The 21647-nt window shown below is 37.9% G+C and overlaps 1 protein-coding gene across 6 annotated transcripts in view; it reads left to right on the forward strand.

Moving 5' to 3' along the window:
* Positions 1 to 21647, forward strand: part of PHACTR2 (phosphatase and actin regulator 2) — a 150725-nt gene that overhangs the window by 100644 nt on the left and 28434 nt on the right. For 5 of the 6 annotated variants that reach the window (XM_064509076.1, XM_064509078.1, XM_026121226.2 and 2 more), the window contains 3 exons: positions 5696 to 5776; positions 8870 to 9028; positions 19208 to 19444. In XM_064509076.1, the coding sequence (XP_064365146.1) occupies positions 5696 to 5776; positions 8870 to 9028; positions 19208 to 19444 (477 nt within the window). The remainder of the gene's footprint in view (positions 1 to 5695; positions 5777 to 8869; positions 9029 to 19207; positions 19445 to 21647) is intronic. The other variant, XM_064509077.1, reaches the window with a different exon arrangement.

Consider the following 21647-nt stretch of genomic DNA (forward strand, 5'->3'; position numbering starts at 1 on the left):
AAACCCTAGACCTATAGAAAGATATTAATTTGCTTTTAAACTCTCTATGTATGTAAGGTATGGAATCACTTACATCTGTGTATGTGTTTTCAGTGCTATCCCTGTATTTCTTGTGGATATAGACCCAGGACTAACAGAGGTTGAAAAGATGCATTTACTTGGCAAGCTGCTCCTTGTTGCTTGCTAACTAACACAGCAGAAGAAACTTGCTTTTCTAACTTCAGAAAAAAATGGAAAAATATCCGTACAATTAGAAAACCCAGCAGAAATCCTCTTCCTCAAACTACTGAGTCAGAGATGTATTTACTTTACAGAATGGGATGTGTGTATGTGTATATATCTTATATGCAGGAAGTAAATCCTGGCCTGAGACCATTTGAGACAATATGATGATCATTGTGTTTATTGCTTATTCTCTTAAAGGGCTACAACTGGATAGATGCATATGGAGACAAAGAAAGAGTTTCTTCTCAATAAGACAATGTAGGATATTAGAAAGAACTTGTATTGATTTAACTGGCTTTTGGATAAGCTTTTTGAAATAGGTTCTTGTTACAGATTTGACAGGACTTTATTATGCTGTGCTTTGATAAAACTTCATGTGACTATATTATGCTAGCAGCTGAAAGATATTCTTTAACAGCCAATACCACTAACATCAAAAAAAGATGGGAGACTAGATATGGAAGTATTTGTGCCGATGTGGGAATGATGGTTGGAATTTTTTCCTTTAGCAACATATTTTCCATGCTGTATCTCATAAAATCTGTTCTCTGTGCACTGGTTATGTACTTTCTGCCTAAAGGGCTTTCAAAGTAAAAACAAACAGAAAACGGCATAATCTCAAGGGTTTTTTTTTCCCTCTCTCACTGTCTTACTGTGAAGGAAAAGAAAGCAGCAGTTTATATCTTGGCATGAAGTAGATGCCACTTCAAAGCCCCACAGTTGAGAGTATATACAGAGAGGGGATAGAAGGCATTTATAGCTCTTACTAGGTCAGAGAAAAACTAAAGTTCAGAATTCTCTCGAGCTTCTCTTGGAAGACCAAAACTAAGAATTGGAGAATATCCAGAATCTCAAATTACTCTTTAAATAAGAGAATGGGTTTTAAAGACATGTTGAGGTTTGTAGTTGCTGAATGTCACTAAGTATTCTCTTTTGAGAGGGTGGGTAAGGAGGGAGCAAAACTGCTTTTTGAGGGAAACTGTTATTATGATTATTGTATTGGGACAAGTAAGATTTACTTAAGTAAATGAAGGCTACAGGTCAAGACTACACACAGTAGGATAAGATCACGTGCTTTCTGACAGGTACCTTAGAAGTCAGTGGAAATTTTGTTATTGGCTGCAGTAGAGGAAGGATTTTGACCGAGGATTTTCTGAGTCTACTGGAGCAGGATATTTGCGAGCTGAGCCTGCCTCACCTCAGCTTTCCTCAACAAGCAAGGATTGATAACCAATTACACAATCAGGACTGGCTTGTTTGTATAATCAGTATCAATATGCACCTATGTATAAATAGAGAAATTGTTATTCCATATCATTATAGTTTAATATTATAAACAGTATGTTGCCATTAATGTTAAAACATTATATACATGCACACATTTGTATATACACACATTATATATATATATATATATATATATACACACCTGTGGCAGAAAAGTTTTGTAGTAATAAGATCATCTGGTCATTCACCTTAAGGATGTGCACATAATGGTGGTACAGCTAACAGTATATATCATATATTTGTTCCAGGGTAGTACTTGTCTTCTGCTCCTGAGTGAGCAATAGGTAGTAACTTTTAAGATCAGAGATTGCAAGAACAAAGGTCAGTAAGAATAGAGATGCAGAGGTGCACTGGGAGAATTAAATGAATGGTGTATTGTGACAAGTTCTACTAGAAGAAGAAGAGAAGAGAGGTAGGTCTGGAAATGGAAGATAAGAAATTTAAACTCTTTCATGTGAAAGAGAAAGACCCAGCAGGAGTCATCACAGAGGTGATGAAAGGAAGGAGCAAGTGGGACACTGTGATTAGACTACCGGCCCAGAAATACAGTGACTGAAATTAGATTTTTAATGGTCTGATCACTGAGCAAGAAGTTGTCATTATAATCAAGATAAGAAATGATCGGGAACGTATGTTCTAACTGCTTCAGCTTTGGGCTGCTTTACAATAATGAAAACTTTTTTTATAATTACTTCTTCAGGCAGCTGATTGCTTTGTGCTGCTCTCCCATGTGCTCAGTGCTTTCCTAAGTACAAAAACCTCAGCATCTAGACAGCAACCAAAAAGAGAAGGGAACAACCTGTGCTATACAGTAAAGAAATGGAGAGTACACAAGGACATAGAGAAATTCCAAGCAGAATAGAGAGGAATGCAGGAGACTGAAGGAACAGAAATAAAGGGGTTAGTAGGATGGAAGATGGAAGGGTCAAAAAAGCACAGGAGATGAATATAGGTAGAAGAAAGTGATGGAAGCAGCCAAGGCTGAAATGATGGTTAGAAGTGCATGCCAGAAGTTAGTGAGCATGGGCAAACAGCCTTGTACACACCAAACCACAGTCTCTTCCCTGTACTGAACCCAGGAGACCAAACTATTTCTAAGGTGACAAATAGTGATACCAGTCCCAGGTGGTGGTTCAGATAAACGATCACTGTTCTTACAGTTATCTGTGCTATTAGCTCAGCAATAGATGGCCTATACTCATAGGTTCAGTCCTGCTGATGAGACATTTTGAACCATAAATAAGCAATTCAGCTAGAATTCCTATGGTTTTCAGGTTTTCTTGGAATTATAATAACTTTAATGTGGGAAGTTGCACCTGAAAAAGTACTTCAAGCTTAACATTTGTCAATATGTTTGATAAATTGACCTTTATATCTCTCTACCATAAACTGCCCATCTATACAGTGATGATAACGCCTTTGCATCTCACATGGGTGTCAAGGAGAACATGTTCTCTTTGGAGCACTCAGATCTCTGGGGTGACAGTGCTGCCAGTTGGAAAAATTAATAATTTTCTGTTCAGGTTGTGGGCTGCAACTGAGATCTGGGCCACAGACTGAAAGGTAAAGTTAAAAACTAAGCAAAGAAACTGTTCATTAAACATAGTGTCTGTGTCCTAAATGAGGCAGAGGTACCAAAGGGAAAATACATAACAAGCAAATAAAAGCTGTACCGTCTGCACAGTCAGAGAGACTGAATAAAGTTTGCAGTCAGCCTTCATTCAAGCATTTCCTAACTTCTGAAAGCTTGCCTTTGTAACATGAACATTATTTTGAAAGAGTTTGTTGAGCATAGCAGTAATCTAATGTGAATAGCTTAACTGAATAATTTGGGGTCCTTAAAACTCTGCACGATTGGGCTGTGATAATCAAAGTACTGGACTGTGTAGTGACATGTATTATATAGTCCAATGTCTGTAATACGCAATAAATTGTAATGATGAGTCCATCTTGGCTAAATAGCATCCAGTCCATAAGTAGACAGTCTACTCTCTCATTCCTCTTATACAAGGGTATATACCTTTGGTCACTTTCGTTTAAATTAAAATACAATCATTTTGTTTGTAAGAATTATGGTATTCATAGTGAGCACTAACATAATTTATGATGTTCTTTCCATAAATCAAATAACATTTTTAAAAATTATCTGTAAAAGCTGAACTAGCTGAGCTTGATCAGTTTAAGTAAAAACAGCACTCATGGATAGCATTTTAGATGATTAAGGATTGGGGCTTAAGCTTCTTATCTGTTCATAAATTTTCTAATCTGTAAAATGTGGATAGTTATGTGAAAGGGATGTTATGAAGCCTATGTAATGTTAGTAAAATGCTTTGAGGTCTTCCAGGATAAGTGTAAGGAGTTAATGTCTTTTAATACCAAAGGACATTTTTCATGACTCTTCATTTTTTTAATTCAATGCAGTTGTTAATTCGGCGTGAGAAACAGAGAGTGAAACAGATAGGGAATCTGATTAGATGTTATTGAACTTGATGGAAAGAACGTCACTGTTTTCAAGTAGTACTGGATTAAGTCCTGTAAAGAAATGTATAAAAGGTCATCTCAATTCACCCCCTCAAGAAGGCAGATGCAAAAAGGAAGCAGAGAGCAAAAGCAGTAAGAAGTAAACTATACTTCTAAAACTGAAATAATAGTATTTGTATTGCCAGCAACAAACAGGTATAAAGTGTATATATAGTGTTCACCTTTGGGGTATAGGTGAAAGATTTCACTCTGCTCATAAATAAACCCGCTTTCTAGAAGGACGAAGACCCCAACCCTCCAAGAGTGTCTGTCCACACAGCCCTCTGACTTCATAGCCCCCCGTTCTCTTGAACATAAGTCTTTTTGGGAGTAAGTGTTCACCATGAAACTCTTTTTAAGAATAGGGCACGCTACTGTATCTGTTTGCCTTGTCAGTAACTTGTGTGACACCCAGTTTTGAGGTATATACTTTAAACATTAATGTAGAAAAATTCCAAAAGCTGCTGTGTGGTTTAGGGTTGGGATCCAAGGCAGTCTAAGCTTATGTAAATACTGTGAGCAGTAATTCCTTCAGCCATCTGAGTTCAGCCAGCCTATGTCTGTGAGTCAGCAGCCAGAGTTACTTGCTGCTGGCACAGATGTTTGTCAGTTGTTACACATTAAGGATAAATTTCTCAGAAGTGTCAAAACCACCTTGATCTGTCTTCGCAGTAGCAGTCAGTTCACCATATGGCTCTTGGCTCAAACTAGCATAGCTGAAGTGAGACTGACAACACTTCTTACAGTATTCAATCTGCATACAGCAATTATACCTGCACTAAAGAGTAATTGGATTACCAGAGTGTTTGAATTAATTGATGAGATAACTAACATTATCCCATAGCATTAATAGTGTGAAGTCCAACATTGCTGAAGCTTTACCCTGTGCCTTCTGCTTGAGCTCCAAACATTTCTTGGATTTTAGTGTTTGTAGGTAAACAGAATCAAGATGGGAGATGAACTTTGACTAACAATACAGTGAAGACATGTTTTACATCAGTGATGTTCGTATTTTTGGTCCATGTACCATGTGTGTTGTATGCTATGTTTTTTTTTCTTTTAACCTAAAACCAGGATGCTGCATTATTTTCCATGACAGCCAACCAGCCTGGATAAGGATGTCATTCCCTTTTATAACAGAACTTACTAACTTCTGTTCAAGGTTATTTTTTCCTTTAAAATAGTTAGCATGTCACAAAGGCTACTCTGTGAGCAGCTTTATGACTTGACTGAGGATATTGCTTGCTCTGAGCAGGATTTGTCTCTCCCAACTCAAAACATCTACAGAGCAGATGGAGATATTTCTGGGTGAGCTGGTCACTCCAGTGAATGGGAAGGAAGAGGTGCTTTTAGGTATTAAATGTTTATGCTGGGATGAGTTAAATTATACTCTTGGAAGTGCCTTTTTCCATTGACTGTAAAGGGAACCTAATGGAGCCTAGCTTAGCTGAAGGCATCTGATCAGATAAATACCACCTTCTGTGCCTGAAATCATAGGAGAGTATTTCTAGAGTGTAAGATAAAAGCCCAGACCACCTCTCCTGCAAAATCAGAGGAAACAAGATTTCTCAGGGTTTCTTTAAGAAAAAATCTTTTTTCTTCATTTTTCACAAGAGTCATCACTACCAGAATAAATCGATTCTCAACTGTGCTTTTTCTTTAGTGTTGGAAAGGAAGATTTCGACAAGACAAAGCAGAGAGGAGCTGATAAGAAGGGGAGTTCTGAAGGAAATGCCTGAGCCAGGTGATAACAAATTACCTAGAATTCAGTTCCTGAGCACTAAACATGGATGATAAAGACCCTATTGTATTGTTTCCATGTAGCATAAATAGGCATAAGGATACAAATTTGAGGTGTGAGAGGTAATTTGAGCCAGCTGACAAAGAACTAAAGGTAGAGACGAGACTTGTGTTCTGTTGTTGCTTCTGACATATATACACTATGTGGCTTTCGGTTACATTGCTAAATATTTTGATGCTCCCAGGAGAGTGAGAGTCCTGTGGTTGTTACTTATTGTTTATCAGAAACTTCTGGAATTAGTCTTTAACCTATTTTTTGAGTCAAGCTCTGTTTTCTAAAGCAAATAGAAGATGATAGGGAAAATCTTGGCTGAAAAATGAAAGGGCTTGGGGCCCTGCCATCACCCTTTATGTTTCATTGCTGTAAACCAAAGGAGGTAAATCAATAGCTGCCATTTCAGTTATCAAAAAGTACCAGTGCTGGGATTGATCATACAGATCCAACCACTATCACACAGACCACATTCAGAAACAGCACAAACATAAAAGTCTATGGGGAAGACATCACTTATCTCACAGCACTGTAAGGTTTAGTAACTGGCAACCAGAATTATTTAAATTTGGAAAAGCCCGAGCAAACCATATTTAATACCTATATGGTACGTCTGATTATATTTCTGAAATACTGCTGTTTGGTTTTTATTTCCTCTGGCCCTGTGGTATTGTTTCTAATATTCTTGATCTTGTATAAATCTAGATCCAATAAAAATCAAGTAATTCAAATTTTCTATAGCCTAAAATTAAGCCATTCATCATTGTATGAAGAAGTCTACTAAGATTTTGCCAGTAAAGAGAACTGAGTGAGAACTTAATTGTTTCCAAAAATAGATTTCTCCTAGAAATTGTGCTACTCTGCCTGACCTGAAGAATTGTGAAAGTGAACTCATGGCTAGCTCAATATTTCCATTCCTGACAGCCTGATATATACTGATATTTAGAAATAAACGGCTTTTTTGTTGACATGTGACATCATTGGTCTTTACAGTGTTTCTCTTATTACGAAACTATGACATTCAGCATAGCTGTCTTCTGAATTTGTCTCTGCCACTGTCTTTGACTTAAAACAAGAAATGTAAGCTCTCCATACCTCAGTTTGTCCCTCTGTGAATTTATTACATTTTTTGCTACATGCTTCACTTCAGAGCTCTGTCACTTTGTTGATTGTAAATTGCATTTAGACTCTTGAGACAGCTGATGCAATGCGTTAACATTTCAGGTTGGTTAAAGCCAGTCTGAAGATAAATACTATCGTTTGTGTTAAAAATATGTATGTTTTGGTCATTAGTCTCTTTGACCGTCCACTTTGAATCCATTACAGAGACTATGCAATACCGATGGCTCAGAACAAAGGGAGAAAAGGATGTAAACAGGAATAGCTTTCTCCCCCTCCTCCTCTCTTAAGATGGCCATCAGTCCAGTCTCTGTTGCCTACATTACATGTGCTTCATGTGTGATGAATATTATAAGTTTTAAGGAGCAGTTCAAATGAATATGGGTTTGATTTGAAGGTGCTAAAGTAGAAGGGTAAGTGATATAGAAAAAGAAGGTAGTTAGAAGAAATGACCATGGAGATGAAAGCTTGATGGCAAAATTGCATGGAGCCTTGAAATGTAAGAGGTAAGAAATGGGAAGAAGTGACAGTTTTTTACGTGGAATGAAGAAGAAAGAGGTGGAAAGTGGCAAGTCCAGAGAGAAGATGTTTGCCAAACCATGACGTGAATAGGAGATGAGAAAGCTACATGTGAGGCATAAAGAAAAGAATGGATTTGTGAACATCTGGAAGAAAAAAGTTGAAGAAGTTGAATGTTGCAGTAAGGTAAGAATGAAGCCTGAGCATCAGCTATAGTTGGTGGGGAAAGGTTAAGAAGGTAGAACTTAGTTTTTGCATATCAAATTAAAGTTAGTGTTTGGATGAGACTGATCAGATTAACCCATAGAGTAGTTCAAAGTGGTCAGAGAGGTTATATAATTGTATGGATATGGGGAAACTGCCAAACATCCAGATCTGATAGCGTGCAGCAAGGGAGAAGACGAGAAAAAAAGAGAGGAATTATCACAGTTAAAGAAGAACAAGAGGAGGAAGCGGAAGAGACTCCAGATAAAGTTGTATTATTTTTGGATGGAAGGTGAAAGAATGTAGTAGGAGGAAAGTGGTCATCTATGTGAGCTGTAGGTGGAGTGCAAGCAAGATAAGGCAGCAAGTTTTAGAAATGACCTGAGAAGAAAATTATCAGTGATCTTAAAATGTGTGGAACAGAGACCAGAAACAAGTAAATTAGAGAAGAGAGGAAGCTGTGAGCCGGCAAGAGTATGTAGCATTTTTCAGGAGTATAGAGACAAACAGGAAGGAGAAAGGAGTTTTCTTCAGGAGGAAAAAAAAATATAGCTGAGGTCATCTGAAGTCATCTGGGTAAGTGAATAAAATATTATCAGTTCTAGGAAAGAATTTGGAATGCAAAATTTTAACAATGATACCGTGTGTGAAACTGGAGGGTCTTACCTTGTTTCTCACAATTGGATAATGACTCTGTGACCCGTTTTATTCATTAACTGGACACACACATTCTGAGAAATCCTGCCTGAATTCCTAGCTGTTTTACCTGCTGGGATACGTCCTGCAATGCAGTCCTGCCCCTAATTGTCCAGAGATAGGGCCTGTTGGACCACACTGCAGCTCTATTTTGATCTAGGCACATGTTTCTTTGCTCTGTAAACTAAGATTCAGGGAGGAAGAGAATGGGCTGCTAATGTGCACAAAGTTCACATCCATAGATGGATTCACAAAGCTGAACCTGAAAACTTGCATGGACTTCCAGGCCCACTACTACAGAGGTATCCACCCAAAAAACCTGGAAACATACAGAGTTCCTTTACAGAATTACTTTTCAGAGCAGATCTACAGCCTGATGTTTTACATTTCATTAAGTCCTTCTGCTTTGTTTCCATTGAAATTTAAAAGCAGATAGATGTTGTGTGTTGTCAGTAGGTGCTACAGAAGCAATTAAATTAGACAAAGGCTTTTTGATTTTCATTTCAGATGGTGATGTAACAGTAAATTTTGAAACTTCAAATGGACACACCATAGCTATTGGTGAAGAAACCATCCCGGAAGAAAACATTGTAAAAGCCAGTGGAGATAATGGTACTTTATCAGAGAAAGAATCTGCATTGGAAGGAAAAAAAGAAGATCAAAAAGGTAAACAAACACATTCTTCACAACTTGTTTTCCACCTACTTAAAATATTAACACATTCTTCCGTTCGCACCAATACATGCTGTGAATTCTGTTCTGCAACAAGGCTGCCAGCAGAACCTGCTGAGAAGATAGACTTGTGAAACATCCGTTTTTCATCACTGGTAGGCATGCATTTTACTGTGACTATAGAAAGGTCATAAAGAGAAGCATGGTCTTAGCATGAAAATCTGTGCAGGGATGTTTGATTTCTAAATTCAGTGTGAACCTTTCCTTGTAGCCATGAGCAAGCCTTGGTTCCAGGTTTTCCTTTTGTGAAAGGAAACAGTAAATGTATATGCATCACTTTCCAGTATCGTTGCAGCAGTTGCTCAAAGGTTAAATGCTCAAAAGTGTTTAAACCACTTTAAAACCACATATGATTTTGAAAGTAACTTCAGCAGCTCATTCCGATTGATTTTTCACTAAATTTTGAGCAGCTGCAGTCTAGCTCTTCAGAAATACTCAAGAGGCAGGCTACTACTGCAAACCGAACCGAGGCTGTTTAAGGAAAATGTACTTTGTGACTATGAGGTTTTCTATAGATGATGAAATGTAGTAAATACCACTAAATATTTATTATATCAAAAATCCCAAAGTCCATATTAATTGTTACCTTTATTCAAGTCCACTGTGGTAATAAGAGCTTGAATAACAAAAAGCAAAGACTAAGGTGGAATCATGGATTTGAGCCTGTTTTGTTTTCTTTCTCTAGCATGTTGAATAATGCGCCACTTCTTTTCTGCTGTCAACAAAAAAGTTCTTAAATACTATCCCACTTATTGGATTTTCCTAGAGGAAAGAACAAGGGTACAAAAGGTCAAGATCTTTACAACTGGCTGTTAGACTGAACAGTCCTTCCAGTATGTTCTAGTAACCTCTACCTAGTGATGAATGAGCCTCTGGAGGTTGAGAGGGTCAGGTCAGCTAACTCAAAAATCTGAATTCTTCTCTGAGCTATGTAAATTGCTTTGAGTATGTAAAAAGTAGCTAGGGGTCTAAGAAGAACTGCCTTTCTTATGAGATTTCTAGTACTTCCTGTCTCCCAACAAGCCAGAAATACAAGATTGGCCTTTTTTATGACATTTAAATACGTCTGTTTTTTGGTGCCAACTAGCAGCAGACACGTATGGGTCAGGAGAAAAAGAGTAATAAAAGCCATGTAAAACTCCTGTAAAATGTTTCAGGATAATTTTGGGATAGATCAGCTCAGTTATTATTTTATGCATCCCTATACACAACCTTCTGCAACTGTCAAGTCTTGGGGGTTTTCCTAAGAGACCATTTCTTCAGAAATATACCTTGTTAACTGTGTTGGAATTTCATCTGGCTGACTCTGCAGAATGTAGAAATCTAATGAAAAGAAGAAAGTTCAATGTCTATTTCAAATGTATTATTATCTTCTGCACTTCCTATATATTGTGTTGTCATTAGAGAGAGAAATTCAAAATTATTGCTGTACAGGAGTAGACTGAGTACAGAAAAATATATAACAGTCAAACTACCATCACTCAAGTCCTCCTCAGAAAATGAAATGTGTGTGGAGGAGGAGAGAGAAGAAAAACAAGAAATGTGGGTTCTTGTTATTCTAGGCTGCATAAAACGTCAGTATGGCCATATTGAATATGCAAAGCACTTTGAATACAGCTTTCCTCTTACATCTAAACATTAAGTTGTTCCAGCTGTATATATTTTGAGTGTCCTGAAAAAGATCAAGATAGCTTTATTCCAGGATAAGAGTCTGCCCACAGAAGTGTTAAGGAATGATTCCATATATCAGCAACCCTTTCACCCAATGCAAATCCAGTGTATTTCACGGCAGAGTGAAGGTGAGTTGGTCTGTTGAACTTAGCTAAAGAGTAAGGTCCACTGCATCACACGGATGCACCTCACTTACCAGATTAAACCTCAGTGCTTTTTATGGCAAGTGTGGTAGGTATGCATTGCACCCATTGGCAGATCAAGAAACTAACCACCAAAGAGTGGTTAGCTAATCCTCACAGAGCATCAAAATCGGAGCTGAAACAGGAATGCAAGAATACCTGGCTCACTGTCTTGTGCTCAGACCATAAAGCATCCTGCTGTTTCTTTTCACAGTCTCTGTCTATCATAAGAATTGAGGTAGCTGAGGTAAATCAAGACAATCAGGAGTAAAAGATTAAGGGAGTTCATCTTCATAGAGGTAATGCTAGGCTTTGTAGAGTCATGAGCTAATATGTTGAAGTCTTAAAGGAAGTTCTATCTACCTTTCATGTTTATAAGACCTGAAGATGAGATTGATTCTTTTCATTTAGTAGCCAAGTATGCTGCAATTCTAATTCCTGCCAAATCAAAATGTTCCCCAAAAATGCATCTCAGGCCCCATAAAGTTATGAGATTATTTTAAAACTCTTTTATTAACAAGTGGTGTTCTTTACTTGCTGCCCTGTTGATGTGGGTCTTAAAAATGAGCTTCTCATATAAACATGATAATGACTGCTGGAGTTGGAAGTTTAGAAAGAACAAGTATTACAAGCATTGTGATAAAACAGTGAGAGTTGGCAGCAATGAGTAATGGAATGTGGAATATGTTAGGAGTTACAAGAAGTTAAAAGAAGAAAGTTGTTCCAGTTTCATCCAGAGAAATACAGAACTGACAGGAAAAACGATAGGCTCAACCATACAATGTAAAAATGAGTTAAGCAAAAGTGAGTGAAGAAAAAGAGCCCTGGAAGCTGTCCCCTGTTCTGCCAGACAGTTCTATAAACTTTATACCCCATCTGCTGCTTGTCAGCTCACAGATGCTTTTCATGTTTTGCAAAAAATTCCCTTTGGTAATTTAATAGTGTAACTGTTGCTGTTTGTCATAATGATGAGATGTCAGTTATTCAAGTGGGGTGTTTCAAAGGAAATTTCTCATTTATGGCAGGGTAATAAAAGGCTGGTGACAGTTTTACATAAAACAGGTAATTGACTGATGAAGCTTTGCAGATGAGAAACGATATGCTCAATCTTGTTCCTAGATCACATTATGTGTGTGCTTGGTTGCATTCTGAATTGTTTTTTTCTTTTTTGGGTGTAAGAAAAGTTGCTAGCATCTTTTGTAGAAAATAAAGAGCTAAACTGTAGCCATTCTCTGTGAGTACACTGAAAGGGGTACAGAGCAGTGAGTAGACTAGTAGTGTATAGAAGCACCCTTGTTCTTGGGGCAGCAGACTGGAAGGTAGAGTTGTAACTGGGCTCCTGCATCCATTGCAGGTGTGTGCAGTAGCCACTGCTGACTGCAGTGTTCAAGTGTCCAGAGAATGCTAAAGGGAGTCCAGTGAGTCTTTCTGCCTCCTGCCCCCCAAAGTAGTGCTGGAGAAGAACAAAAGCCGTATCAGTAGAAAAGGTATCAAAACTGTAGTTGTTTCCCTCCCTAGATGTTTTCCCTCCCTGGCAGCATGCTTCCTGCACAACACAAAATGTCCTGGCACTATGTCAGAGCCTTCTTTTCTCCTTTCCACCCTCTCAAGATGTCTCTGGCCTACAGACATCCTAGAGAACCCTGAGTTTATTTCTGAATTCAGTCTGCAAAGCTAGGTCTTACTCATTTTTATCATAGCAAGCTAAATCTTTTCTTGATAGAAGAGAGAATTTCACATTTTATTGTTAGCTTGAGCTTGAAGAAATGAAAGGCTCAATAACCATTAGCAAGGCACTGTCTCAAAAAAAAGTACTAGGTTTCATTTTGCGTACCAGCTACCAGCCATGTTTGATGTTTCTCTGATAAATAATTGCATTGCAGGAAGCCAGAGCTCTGTTCTGGGTGCTGTGAAAGGGAGTACAAGCTTCTGAAATGCTTCTATGCTATTCATAACACAGTGGTCCTCTCAGGCTTTCTCATGTCCTTCAGTGAAGGAAACAATTTGTAGTCCTGTGTCGAGATGAATTCTTAGGATCCATAGGTGTATTATTTTTCTCCCACAGGATAACTCTAGTATGACAGCTGGCAAAGGTTCCTGGTCTTAGTATGTTGGGTCTGGAGGTTCTTTTTCCTGTACTTTCTCTGCTCTCCCTTAAATCTGCTTTTAAATTTAATCTTTAATCTTTTATTTTTCTTGTGGGTAATTGAAAAAAGAGGGCTGGAGGCATGGGCTTTAGTCTTAGAAGTGTGTGTGGTTGTTGACCGATGCTCTGGTTTGTATACCAAGGAATGCCCTTCAGACTTGAAGTTTCTAAGTTCCTTTTCTCAGAGGTCTTTGCTTTATTTTCCCGAAACAGGAAAAAAAAAAAAAAAAAAAGAAAGCCTGCTGAACTTATGCTCGAGATGTTAACTCTCATCGTCCAGGGTCTCATATTCCTATTAGAATCTTAGCAGACTAATTCTGCAGACCACTCACTGTGAGAGACAGGGCAGACTTACTTCCCTCTTGTCTGCCTAGCTGGCTTCCTGCACTCCTGAATTCTGTAGATCATTGACATTAGTACCATACAGAACAACTTTTTTTTTCCTTCCGATTCCCAAAGAACCTTATTGTAGGTCTCGCTCCAGCTGAGTTGTTTGCTGGCTAAAGCCATTTTTTCTAAGAACAGTTTATCTTCCAGTCATCACCTGAACTATGTAAATAAGGCTGAATCCAAATCTTAAAAGGAAAGCTACTCTAGATAGGGCTCTTTCTGGGCAGAACCCATCCACTAAGTCAATAGGGCTGGCTGAGGCCAGTAGGCTGACATGAGAGGCAGCAGCTTTCACCCACAGAAGTTGAGTGTCAGGGGAAAGCTTCTAATCTGTAAAGCTATTATTTTTTTTTTCTTTTAAGAAAAGCTATCCTGATGTGGCTCCAGAAATAAGATTGTAGACATGGATTTAACAGGCTAACTGTTGAATTGTTTGAGCATAATTATACAGGAAGTATAAGGGAATGTAGAAACCTACATGCCCTCTCACTTTCCACATCTTTCATTGACCAAGCTATGGTAAAAGTATGCAGTTGACCATGCAGATATTTGAGATATTCTGCCTTGATTTAATAGTTTATTTTTTACCCAACAGTTAGACAGTTAGCAATCTAAAATGACAATCAGTGTCCTTTTTTTTTTTTTTTTTTAATCTTGGAACTAATGCAAAACATTTGGATGTCGTTGCTTTAGTTCAGATGTTACACCTGTCCTTTTCCCTCCTCTGCTGTTTTTTCTACACTATCTCTGTCGTAATACCTCTTGCACATGGTGCTGTTGCCATTTTGAAGTGAGAAGGATCTGGAAATCTGCAGATGTACAGATCTGGTCATCTGTTTTCAAGAAAGATGAATTCAAAACTAGAGTTAGTGCAGAGAGCGCTGCTAAGACCATCATGAGACAGCTGTTCTTGTTCAGACTAACAGAGCAGAGCCTGAGAGAGTCTTAATGTAACAAGTTGGTATACTGCCAGGAGAGAGCACAGCTAAAGGACAATGCTGGCACAAGTAGAAATGAGTAAATAGTGCCTTGAAATACACTTAGATGGGAAATCAAAGGAAGCTTTCTAACAAGCAGAATGGGTCTTTTCTTGAACAGAGTTTTAGTAGCAATAGCAGGAACAAAAAAACGGAATTGGTTAAAACTGAAGTTTATGAAAGGGATTGTATGAGGTGACCACCTGCATCAGCACAAAAGACAAACTAATGAGTCAAAAACCATCCTCTTCTCCTGTGTTAATCAAAACAGAGCTCTCTGCATAGTCTGGAAAAAGGAAAACTCAAAATAGTTTAATTTTTCAGAGACTTATCATCCAAAGGTTGCCAAATCGTACATTATTCTTAATTTCCATTTTACATAGCGTTACTCCACCGAGTTATACTGGTCTTCCAGGATGAGAGTACTTTGAAATTGATGTAGTTTACATGCTCGACTTGCAGCTCTGTTGGTTCTCTCTTTGTAAGCTAGCTTCATATCAGCGCTCTAGCTGTAGAAACAAGAATATCAGTACTGTATGACAAAATCCAGGGGTTGAAAAACTTGGGCCTTCAATTCCTTAGAAATTCATAATAGTAAAGAAAAAAAATGTATGTATTATACAACCCAATTGTGTATGGCTTCTGAAACTATGTCCAGTATTTTCATAGCTATTCAGAACCACCATTTGTTCCACAGTTTGTAAAAGATCCCATATTTAGCTTCCAAAATAAGTCATCTGATTTCCCAGTGAATATGGCATGCTGGAATCTCTCTGAAACTCTGAAGAGTCCCCATGAGAGCTGCTGCATACTGAGTATTTTTGTAATCCTGGCCATCATTTAGGTGTTTACATGAGAACACAGATTTCTTAAAAGTCTGGCCCTGATCACAGTTTCTGGGAACAAGAAAATTTGGTCTCAAACTGAGCTTTCTTGAAAATCTGCCCTTTAGAAAATTTATTCTAAACATAAACATATTACTGATCCAAATGCTTAATGAGACATTAACATTTGCTTTGCTTTCGTTTTAAAAGAGTAATTTATAGGGAGATTGCTTTTACAACAGATGTCTTAATCAAAGCGGCAGTGAATAAAAGATATTCCTATCTGATGGTCTTTTGGAGACCTTTTGTTAAGGTCCAGTTCCTGATGAACAGTTGTCTACGTTAAGAAAAACAGCAGCAATAAAAATACATTGCAGCTGGTACTGAGGTGCTGCGTAGATGGGCTTGAACAAATAGATGGCCCGAACTGATTCAGATGGCTCCTTGATCTGGCAGTCACAGCTGAGATGCCAAAGAAAGAGCAGGCATGAAGACCAAGGGCAGAATCTGTTAGGGAGATACAATTACGACATAATTGTATCTTGAGCCATTTACAGACATCAGACCATCCCAGTCACTGTTTGTTCAAGAGCATGCTGCTGTTGCCATTATTATTATTATCAGTTATTCGTATTATTGCAGTGCTTATCTGTATACCAGAACTGTATCGTACAGTGTCTTACATAAACGCAGAACAACACAAAATATGTTCCAATGGACTCGCAGTCTGTGAGAGGACACTGGTTAGGTACTGAAAAACAAGAGGACACCAGCCCAGGATGACAAGTTCAATGCCAGCAGCCTATAAATTGTCAGGTTTGGCATCATAACAGAGGGGAATTTGAAGGAAGATAGGTAGCTTTGCAATTGTTTATAGGGAGCTCCTTCCAAGCATGAGGGGCAGCAAAGGAAAAGCAGTGAAAAGTGTCTGCCTCAAACATGGCTTGCAGGCACCAAAAGCTGGTATAATGGGCTGGTCAGCTGGGAACTGGGAATCATTAACTTAGGAGTAAATGAGAAACAGCAGCTTGGGCAAGATCAGACTGTGCACCCTGGACATTCAGCATTATCAGTTTATATATGATGATATAAAAAAAGATGGAACTAACAAAGGGGCACCAAGAGGGATGACACAGTCAAAGCAATGGGCAACAGTAATCACCTTTGGCACAGCTTCCCTTATGGATATGGGCAAGAAAAGATTCAACAATCAAAGCCAAAAAAGAACATTCAGGTAATCAATATGCAATCAAGACTCAGTGAGAGCTGTAACTCTCTGAGCAGAAAGGAAATGCGAGTCTCGGTGCTGCTGTGTGGAAGGATTCTGCCAGACTTTAATATGAGTTAAAGATGGTATCCAAGTGATGGCAAGGTACATATGTTAAAATTGCTATTATATAAATTGCTAGTTTTAATCACAACTGAAATCTGCAAGCAGGAACATTGATTAGAATTTTCTGTTCTAATTTTGTTTTTCCTTTATAGTTTTTAATTATTTTTCTAAAGAAAAGTTGAAAATCATATGTTGGCAATCATTAAGATGGATTTATTTCCAGCTGAGTAAAGCTTTGGCCTTAGATTTTTGTGCTTTTTTGACTAATTCAGAAGGTAAATTTTACTACACATATTATTCAATCATTTATGTGGTTTAATGTAAATTTTTTGAGATTCTAAATGATTACATTGTATTATTTAGAACATGGTATATGGTGTATTTCTTTTTACTAGCATATTCTCTTTTTGACATTTCTTTGTATTAATATGACTGGAAACAGAACTCTGTGACGGTGTACAGAAACTCATTTTAAATTATTTCTTATTAATAACTAAAGCTTTAGCATGCTGGACTCATGAAGAAAAGGTTTATCAAAGAATGGCTTGCACCTAAAACTCTTCCTGATGATTATGTCCTTCAGGATCTTCAAAATACAAAATATTCTCTTCCTATGTTTAACAGATTTAAAATTTTAAAATTTCCTGCTTTTTCAGAATTTAATCATTTATTTAACTTTGATTGAAGGTAGATGGAGTTTCACAAGAAGATACTTTTTGCTGTAAAAGAGGAAAGCAAAATGTAAGAAATACATTTCTTTCTTCTTCCAAAGTCTTTCTCTGGTCCAGAAGAAAGAGATAGGAGAACAAAGAGATAGTCCAAGAATTTGTGCTCAAAATAATCTGTTTGATAGCTGTAAAAGGTTGCCATACAATACTCCTTGCACAATGTTAATAAAAACATGCTAGTCTGTGTTGTGATAATAAAGGCTGGAAATAAAAGAGGAAGACACTGAACAGTTAGTGTTAATTCCTTCAGTTCACGAAGAGAGATATGTGTGCATGTTGCTTTTAATAACTGCGGGTGATGCATTAGTTTCATGTTAACCAGCCTTAAACTAGAGGTTGAAAAGGCTTTGTTTCTGAGATAAAGAATGTCATTGTTGTCCAACACATTATTTGTTTTTCATCTACTAGTCTTAAAATGAAAAGATGCTGCTTATCTCTTGGAAATCTTTTACGTAGGGAGGAATAGAGCAGAAAACAGAGTGGAGATTCAGGAATGGCCATTTAATGTATAGAAGAATGAGATTATAATATGAACATAATGTAAGAAGTGAATTGATTTCCTCTTCAGTTATAAAAGATATTTTTAGAAGTACTTTCAAATATCCTTGGCACCTTTCTCTTCCCCAAGCACCCTAGTTTTTACTAACGGGCAAGTAAAGCCCTAATGATTTTGACAGTATGCTCATGTTTTTATAAAATGCTTTTTCCAAAAGATTTAGAAAGGTGATCTTGAGAATAAATGGGCACAGAGTTGGTGTGATGGAATAAATGAAGATTTCCGTCTGGCTACCAGCTACAGTTGAACAACTACAGAGATGATGTTGCAAATTTTTATGTTGACTGTAAATGGTTCATCTACATTAGCATTACAGTTTGCATCAGGAGTGCACTTTTGAAACAAATCTCCTGATCATTGCCACTTACTCTGCTTTGGTTTGCCGAATGCACAAACTAGATTCCTTCTTAATGAAATTAAACCAAAAGATGCATTCAGTAACTCAGTGAATGTGCTCTGACCACTAATGGGCATGCAGTCTACAAGCCTAGTCTGGAACTTGTCCAGAGTAAAATCTCCTGAAATGTGCAGTGTTGATGTTGAGTCCTCTGTGCTACCTGTTTCACTCTACAGAGCTACTGCTGTTGCACTGCATAACAGTCTGCTGATGCAGACACAGTAAAAATCTCCATTGACTAAGGAATTATTGCTTCTTGAAACTGCAGTCTTGCAACAGAACCCAAAGAGCTTGCAGGAGGGAAGAGCATTCCCATGGCAAATGGTGTTCTGTCTAATTTAACTTCATCTCTTTCTGGAGAGTAGAAATACCCTGGGGAAGATACCCAAAATAAAGTTACTGTTTCTATGAGCCAGCAGACTGCAGCTTAGGAGAATGGGTTGCTTTAGGGGAAAATTCCAGCTACATAGTCATGTTTGAACCTCTGTCTGAGAGAATGCCCTGTACACATTCGAATTCACATGAATCTGAGTTTTATATCCTGTTGATCTTAGAGGATTGGAAAGAACCCAAGGGAATTTGTTAGAGAAGTAAATGTCACTCAGTTTGCAGCTGGCACTCTAGTTGTTGCTACTGAAAGTTAAGGATGATGTTTAGAATGCTAGAAGAGGTGAGACTGAGAGAAACACAGGGCAAAACTGCATCATCTTTCAGGAGAAGGACTTGAATTAAGACAGACTGTAATATTTTTGTGAAGGAATACTTCAGTATGAGGCAGAAGATGAGGAGGTCTCTCCTGATTCCCAAGAGCTCAAGCAACAAAAAGTTGCCACTGTTGTCAAGCTTGCTGTTAAATGTATGTGGCATATGGCTGTGTCAGTTGGCTTCTGTTCACTTTCTTATCCGTAGAGAGCACCACTGATCACTGCCCAGAAATACCGGCATCCCATGCTCCACCACTACCCAGGCCTAAGCCTAAAACTAAAAAAGCTCTGCTACCACCAAAAAATGCTATTGCTGCTTCCACCACCACCAGCCATAAGAGTAATGAAGCACCTCATGCTAAAAAAAAGGGAAAGGCTCCTGCTAAGCAGCCTCCTCTCCCACCTCCCAAGCCAACAAGTCACAGTGCAAATCGAGAAGCTGGTGAGTACTGCACAGGCAGTGCCCGTTACGGTCGGTGCATGTGCATGGGGGTGCTTGGCTTGGTCTTTTGATAACTTTAGCTTTTGTAAATACCAGTGTACAAAAGAGCATGCAGCTGACGTGTTTTAATTTGCTCTCCTCTGAGCTCTGGTTCTTTTGTCTGCAAACACCCTAAATAATGGACAGATCACTTTGCTATCTAAAAAAACATACACACAAGACCAAGCACATTAGAGGCTATATTGTATTCCCAGTTAAAGTGTGAATGTTGGCAGTAAAATGACCCAGAGAACTGTGAAAGAATCAGCAGGGAAAAGAAGGTGACTTCTGAAATCAAATGTCTGGGTTGCCCCAAGGTAAAACTATTTTGGGAAATGGTATTGCAGTAAGTTTCTGCTGGAAACATCTACTCTTTCACTAAATTTGACAAAATTACAAGATCTTGAAGAGGTGAAGGATATAATCGTGAATGCATTTTGTTTTAGTTGCAAGAACAAATTAAAACTCATTAGAAATGGCCATGGCTTTCTATGATTCTAAATATGTACTGGAAATGGAAAATGCACATCATCAGATACATAGCAAATATCACTACACTTGTTAATCAAAATTTAGCAATGATGCTAAATTAAAGAGCTTATAGGTAGCTGTCTTCAAGGTACTGATTTCCTCACGTTTGAATGGTTATAATATAGAAGATGACCAAAATGAGAACAGCCAAATACAATTTAAACACAAGTGGTATTATGATGAATGGACTGTGTATATGCCTTGGCCAGCTTGTACAGACCTTATGTTTTCAATCCTCTTTCAGTTTTTCAAAGTCCTCAGTCCCTCCAGTTTTCTTTCTAAGTATACTTTTTCATAGCTTGTGCATTTTGGCAAGTTTTGTATCTGAAGCACACAGAGGAGGACTGTTTAAAAATATTAGAGGACTGCTAAAGTTAAAATAATAACTTTACCATAAAATATCCATTAACTTGGTATTACATCATTACTACATCAGCAGACCACAAGAATAAACATTTTGAAAACCCAGAATCTGCTGCCTGTATTTCAGATTTGGATGGAAAACTCAGTTATTCCAAGGTGAGGAAACTGTGTGACAGTAAACCTTTTAGAAATAACCCATTCAGATAAAGAAGATGTTTAGGCCTGTTGTTGGAAACAAATTCTTAGGTATATGAGTTGTTTAATTAAAATACATGCAAATTCCGGATTTGCCTTTTACTAGCCTTTCTCAAATTTTATGGAATGCTTGAAACCATGTGGGTATAAAATATATATATATATCAATATCAATGTATCGCTTGTCTAAAATAGTACATATTCCAATAGTAGTTTCTTTCAACATTAAGTACATTGTATTCATTTGAAATAGGGCTATACTTAGTAAATAGAGCTGCTTGGGAAGCAGTAGTTAGTACAGGAGGTTTATTAGATCCCCATGAAAGTGAAGACATGATGCAGCCAGTGCTCCCATCCCATGAAGGAGAATAGGAATGTGAGTAACTGAACCATAGCTCTCATGAGGCATCACAGCAGGCTATTTCCAAATTGAAACAGTAGATTTGGGAGGAGAGAGGCTCAAACAGAAACATGGATCTTTTCCACAAGACAAATAATCATCACAAAAATTTTAATTTAATCAAAATGCTAATTTTCTACTGAGAGATATGACAGAAAATTGTCAGCCAGCCCAGCCAAAAGCAACAATAACAATAGCTCTTTTGACCTAAGGGAAAGTGGGAGGAAATTTTCTCTAGGAGAATTTCAGGTTTCTGCATCTGATTGCAAGTCCAAAAAGGCTCTGAGACTAATGCAAGGCTTTTTTTCAATGGAAACATTTTTCAACATTTTCCCAGTGATAATTATAGTATGGCTGTATATTCGTATTATGCTGGAGTTCTTAAGTCGAAGTATGTAACTGGTTTCGTTGACTCTGAGCCTGTGTTTAAGTGCGTTGCTGGATCAGAACCAGAGCCCTTTGTTAGTACCATTCTCCTACTCAGTAAGGTTTCTGCTGAATAATGTGCAGCTTGGAGCCACCATTTATTTCCACTGCAATTGTGGACGGCTGTCTATAACATTTGTTTCTTCATGATTTGCTGGTAAGTTAGTCAGTGATTTGTAGTTGATTGGTAAGATTAGTGCAGTATCAGTAGATTCTGTCTTATGCCCTTTACAGTTACCTCATAGCGCA

The sequence above is a fragment of the Dromaius novaehollandiae genome, chromosome 3 (genome assembly GCF_036370855.1).
Source record: "Dromaius novaehollandiae isolate bDroNov1 chromosome 3, bDroNov1.hap1, whole genome shotgun sequence".
Classification (NCBI taxonomy): Eukaryota; Metazoa; Chordata; class Aves; order Casuariiformes; family Dromaiidae; genus Dromaius; species Dromaius novaehollandiae.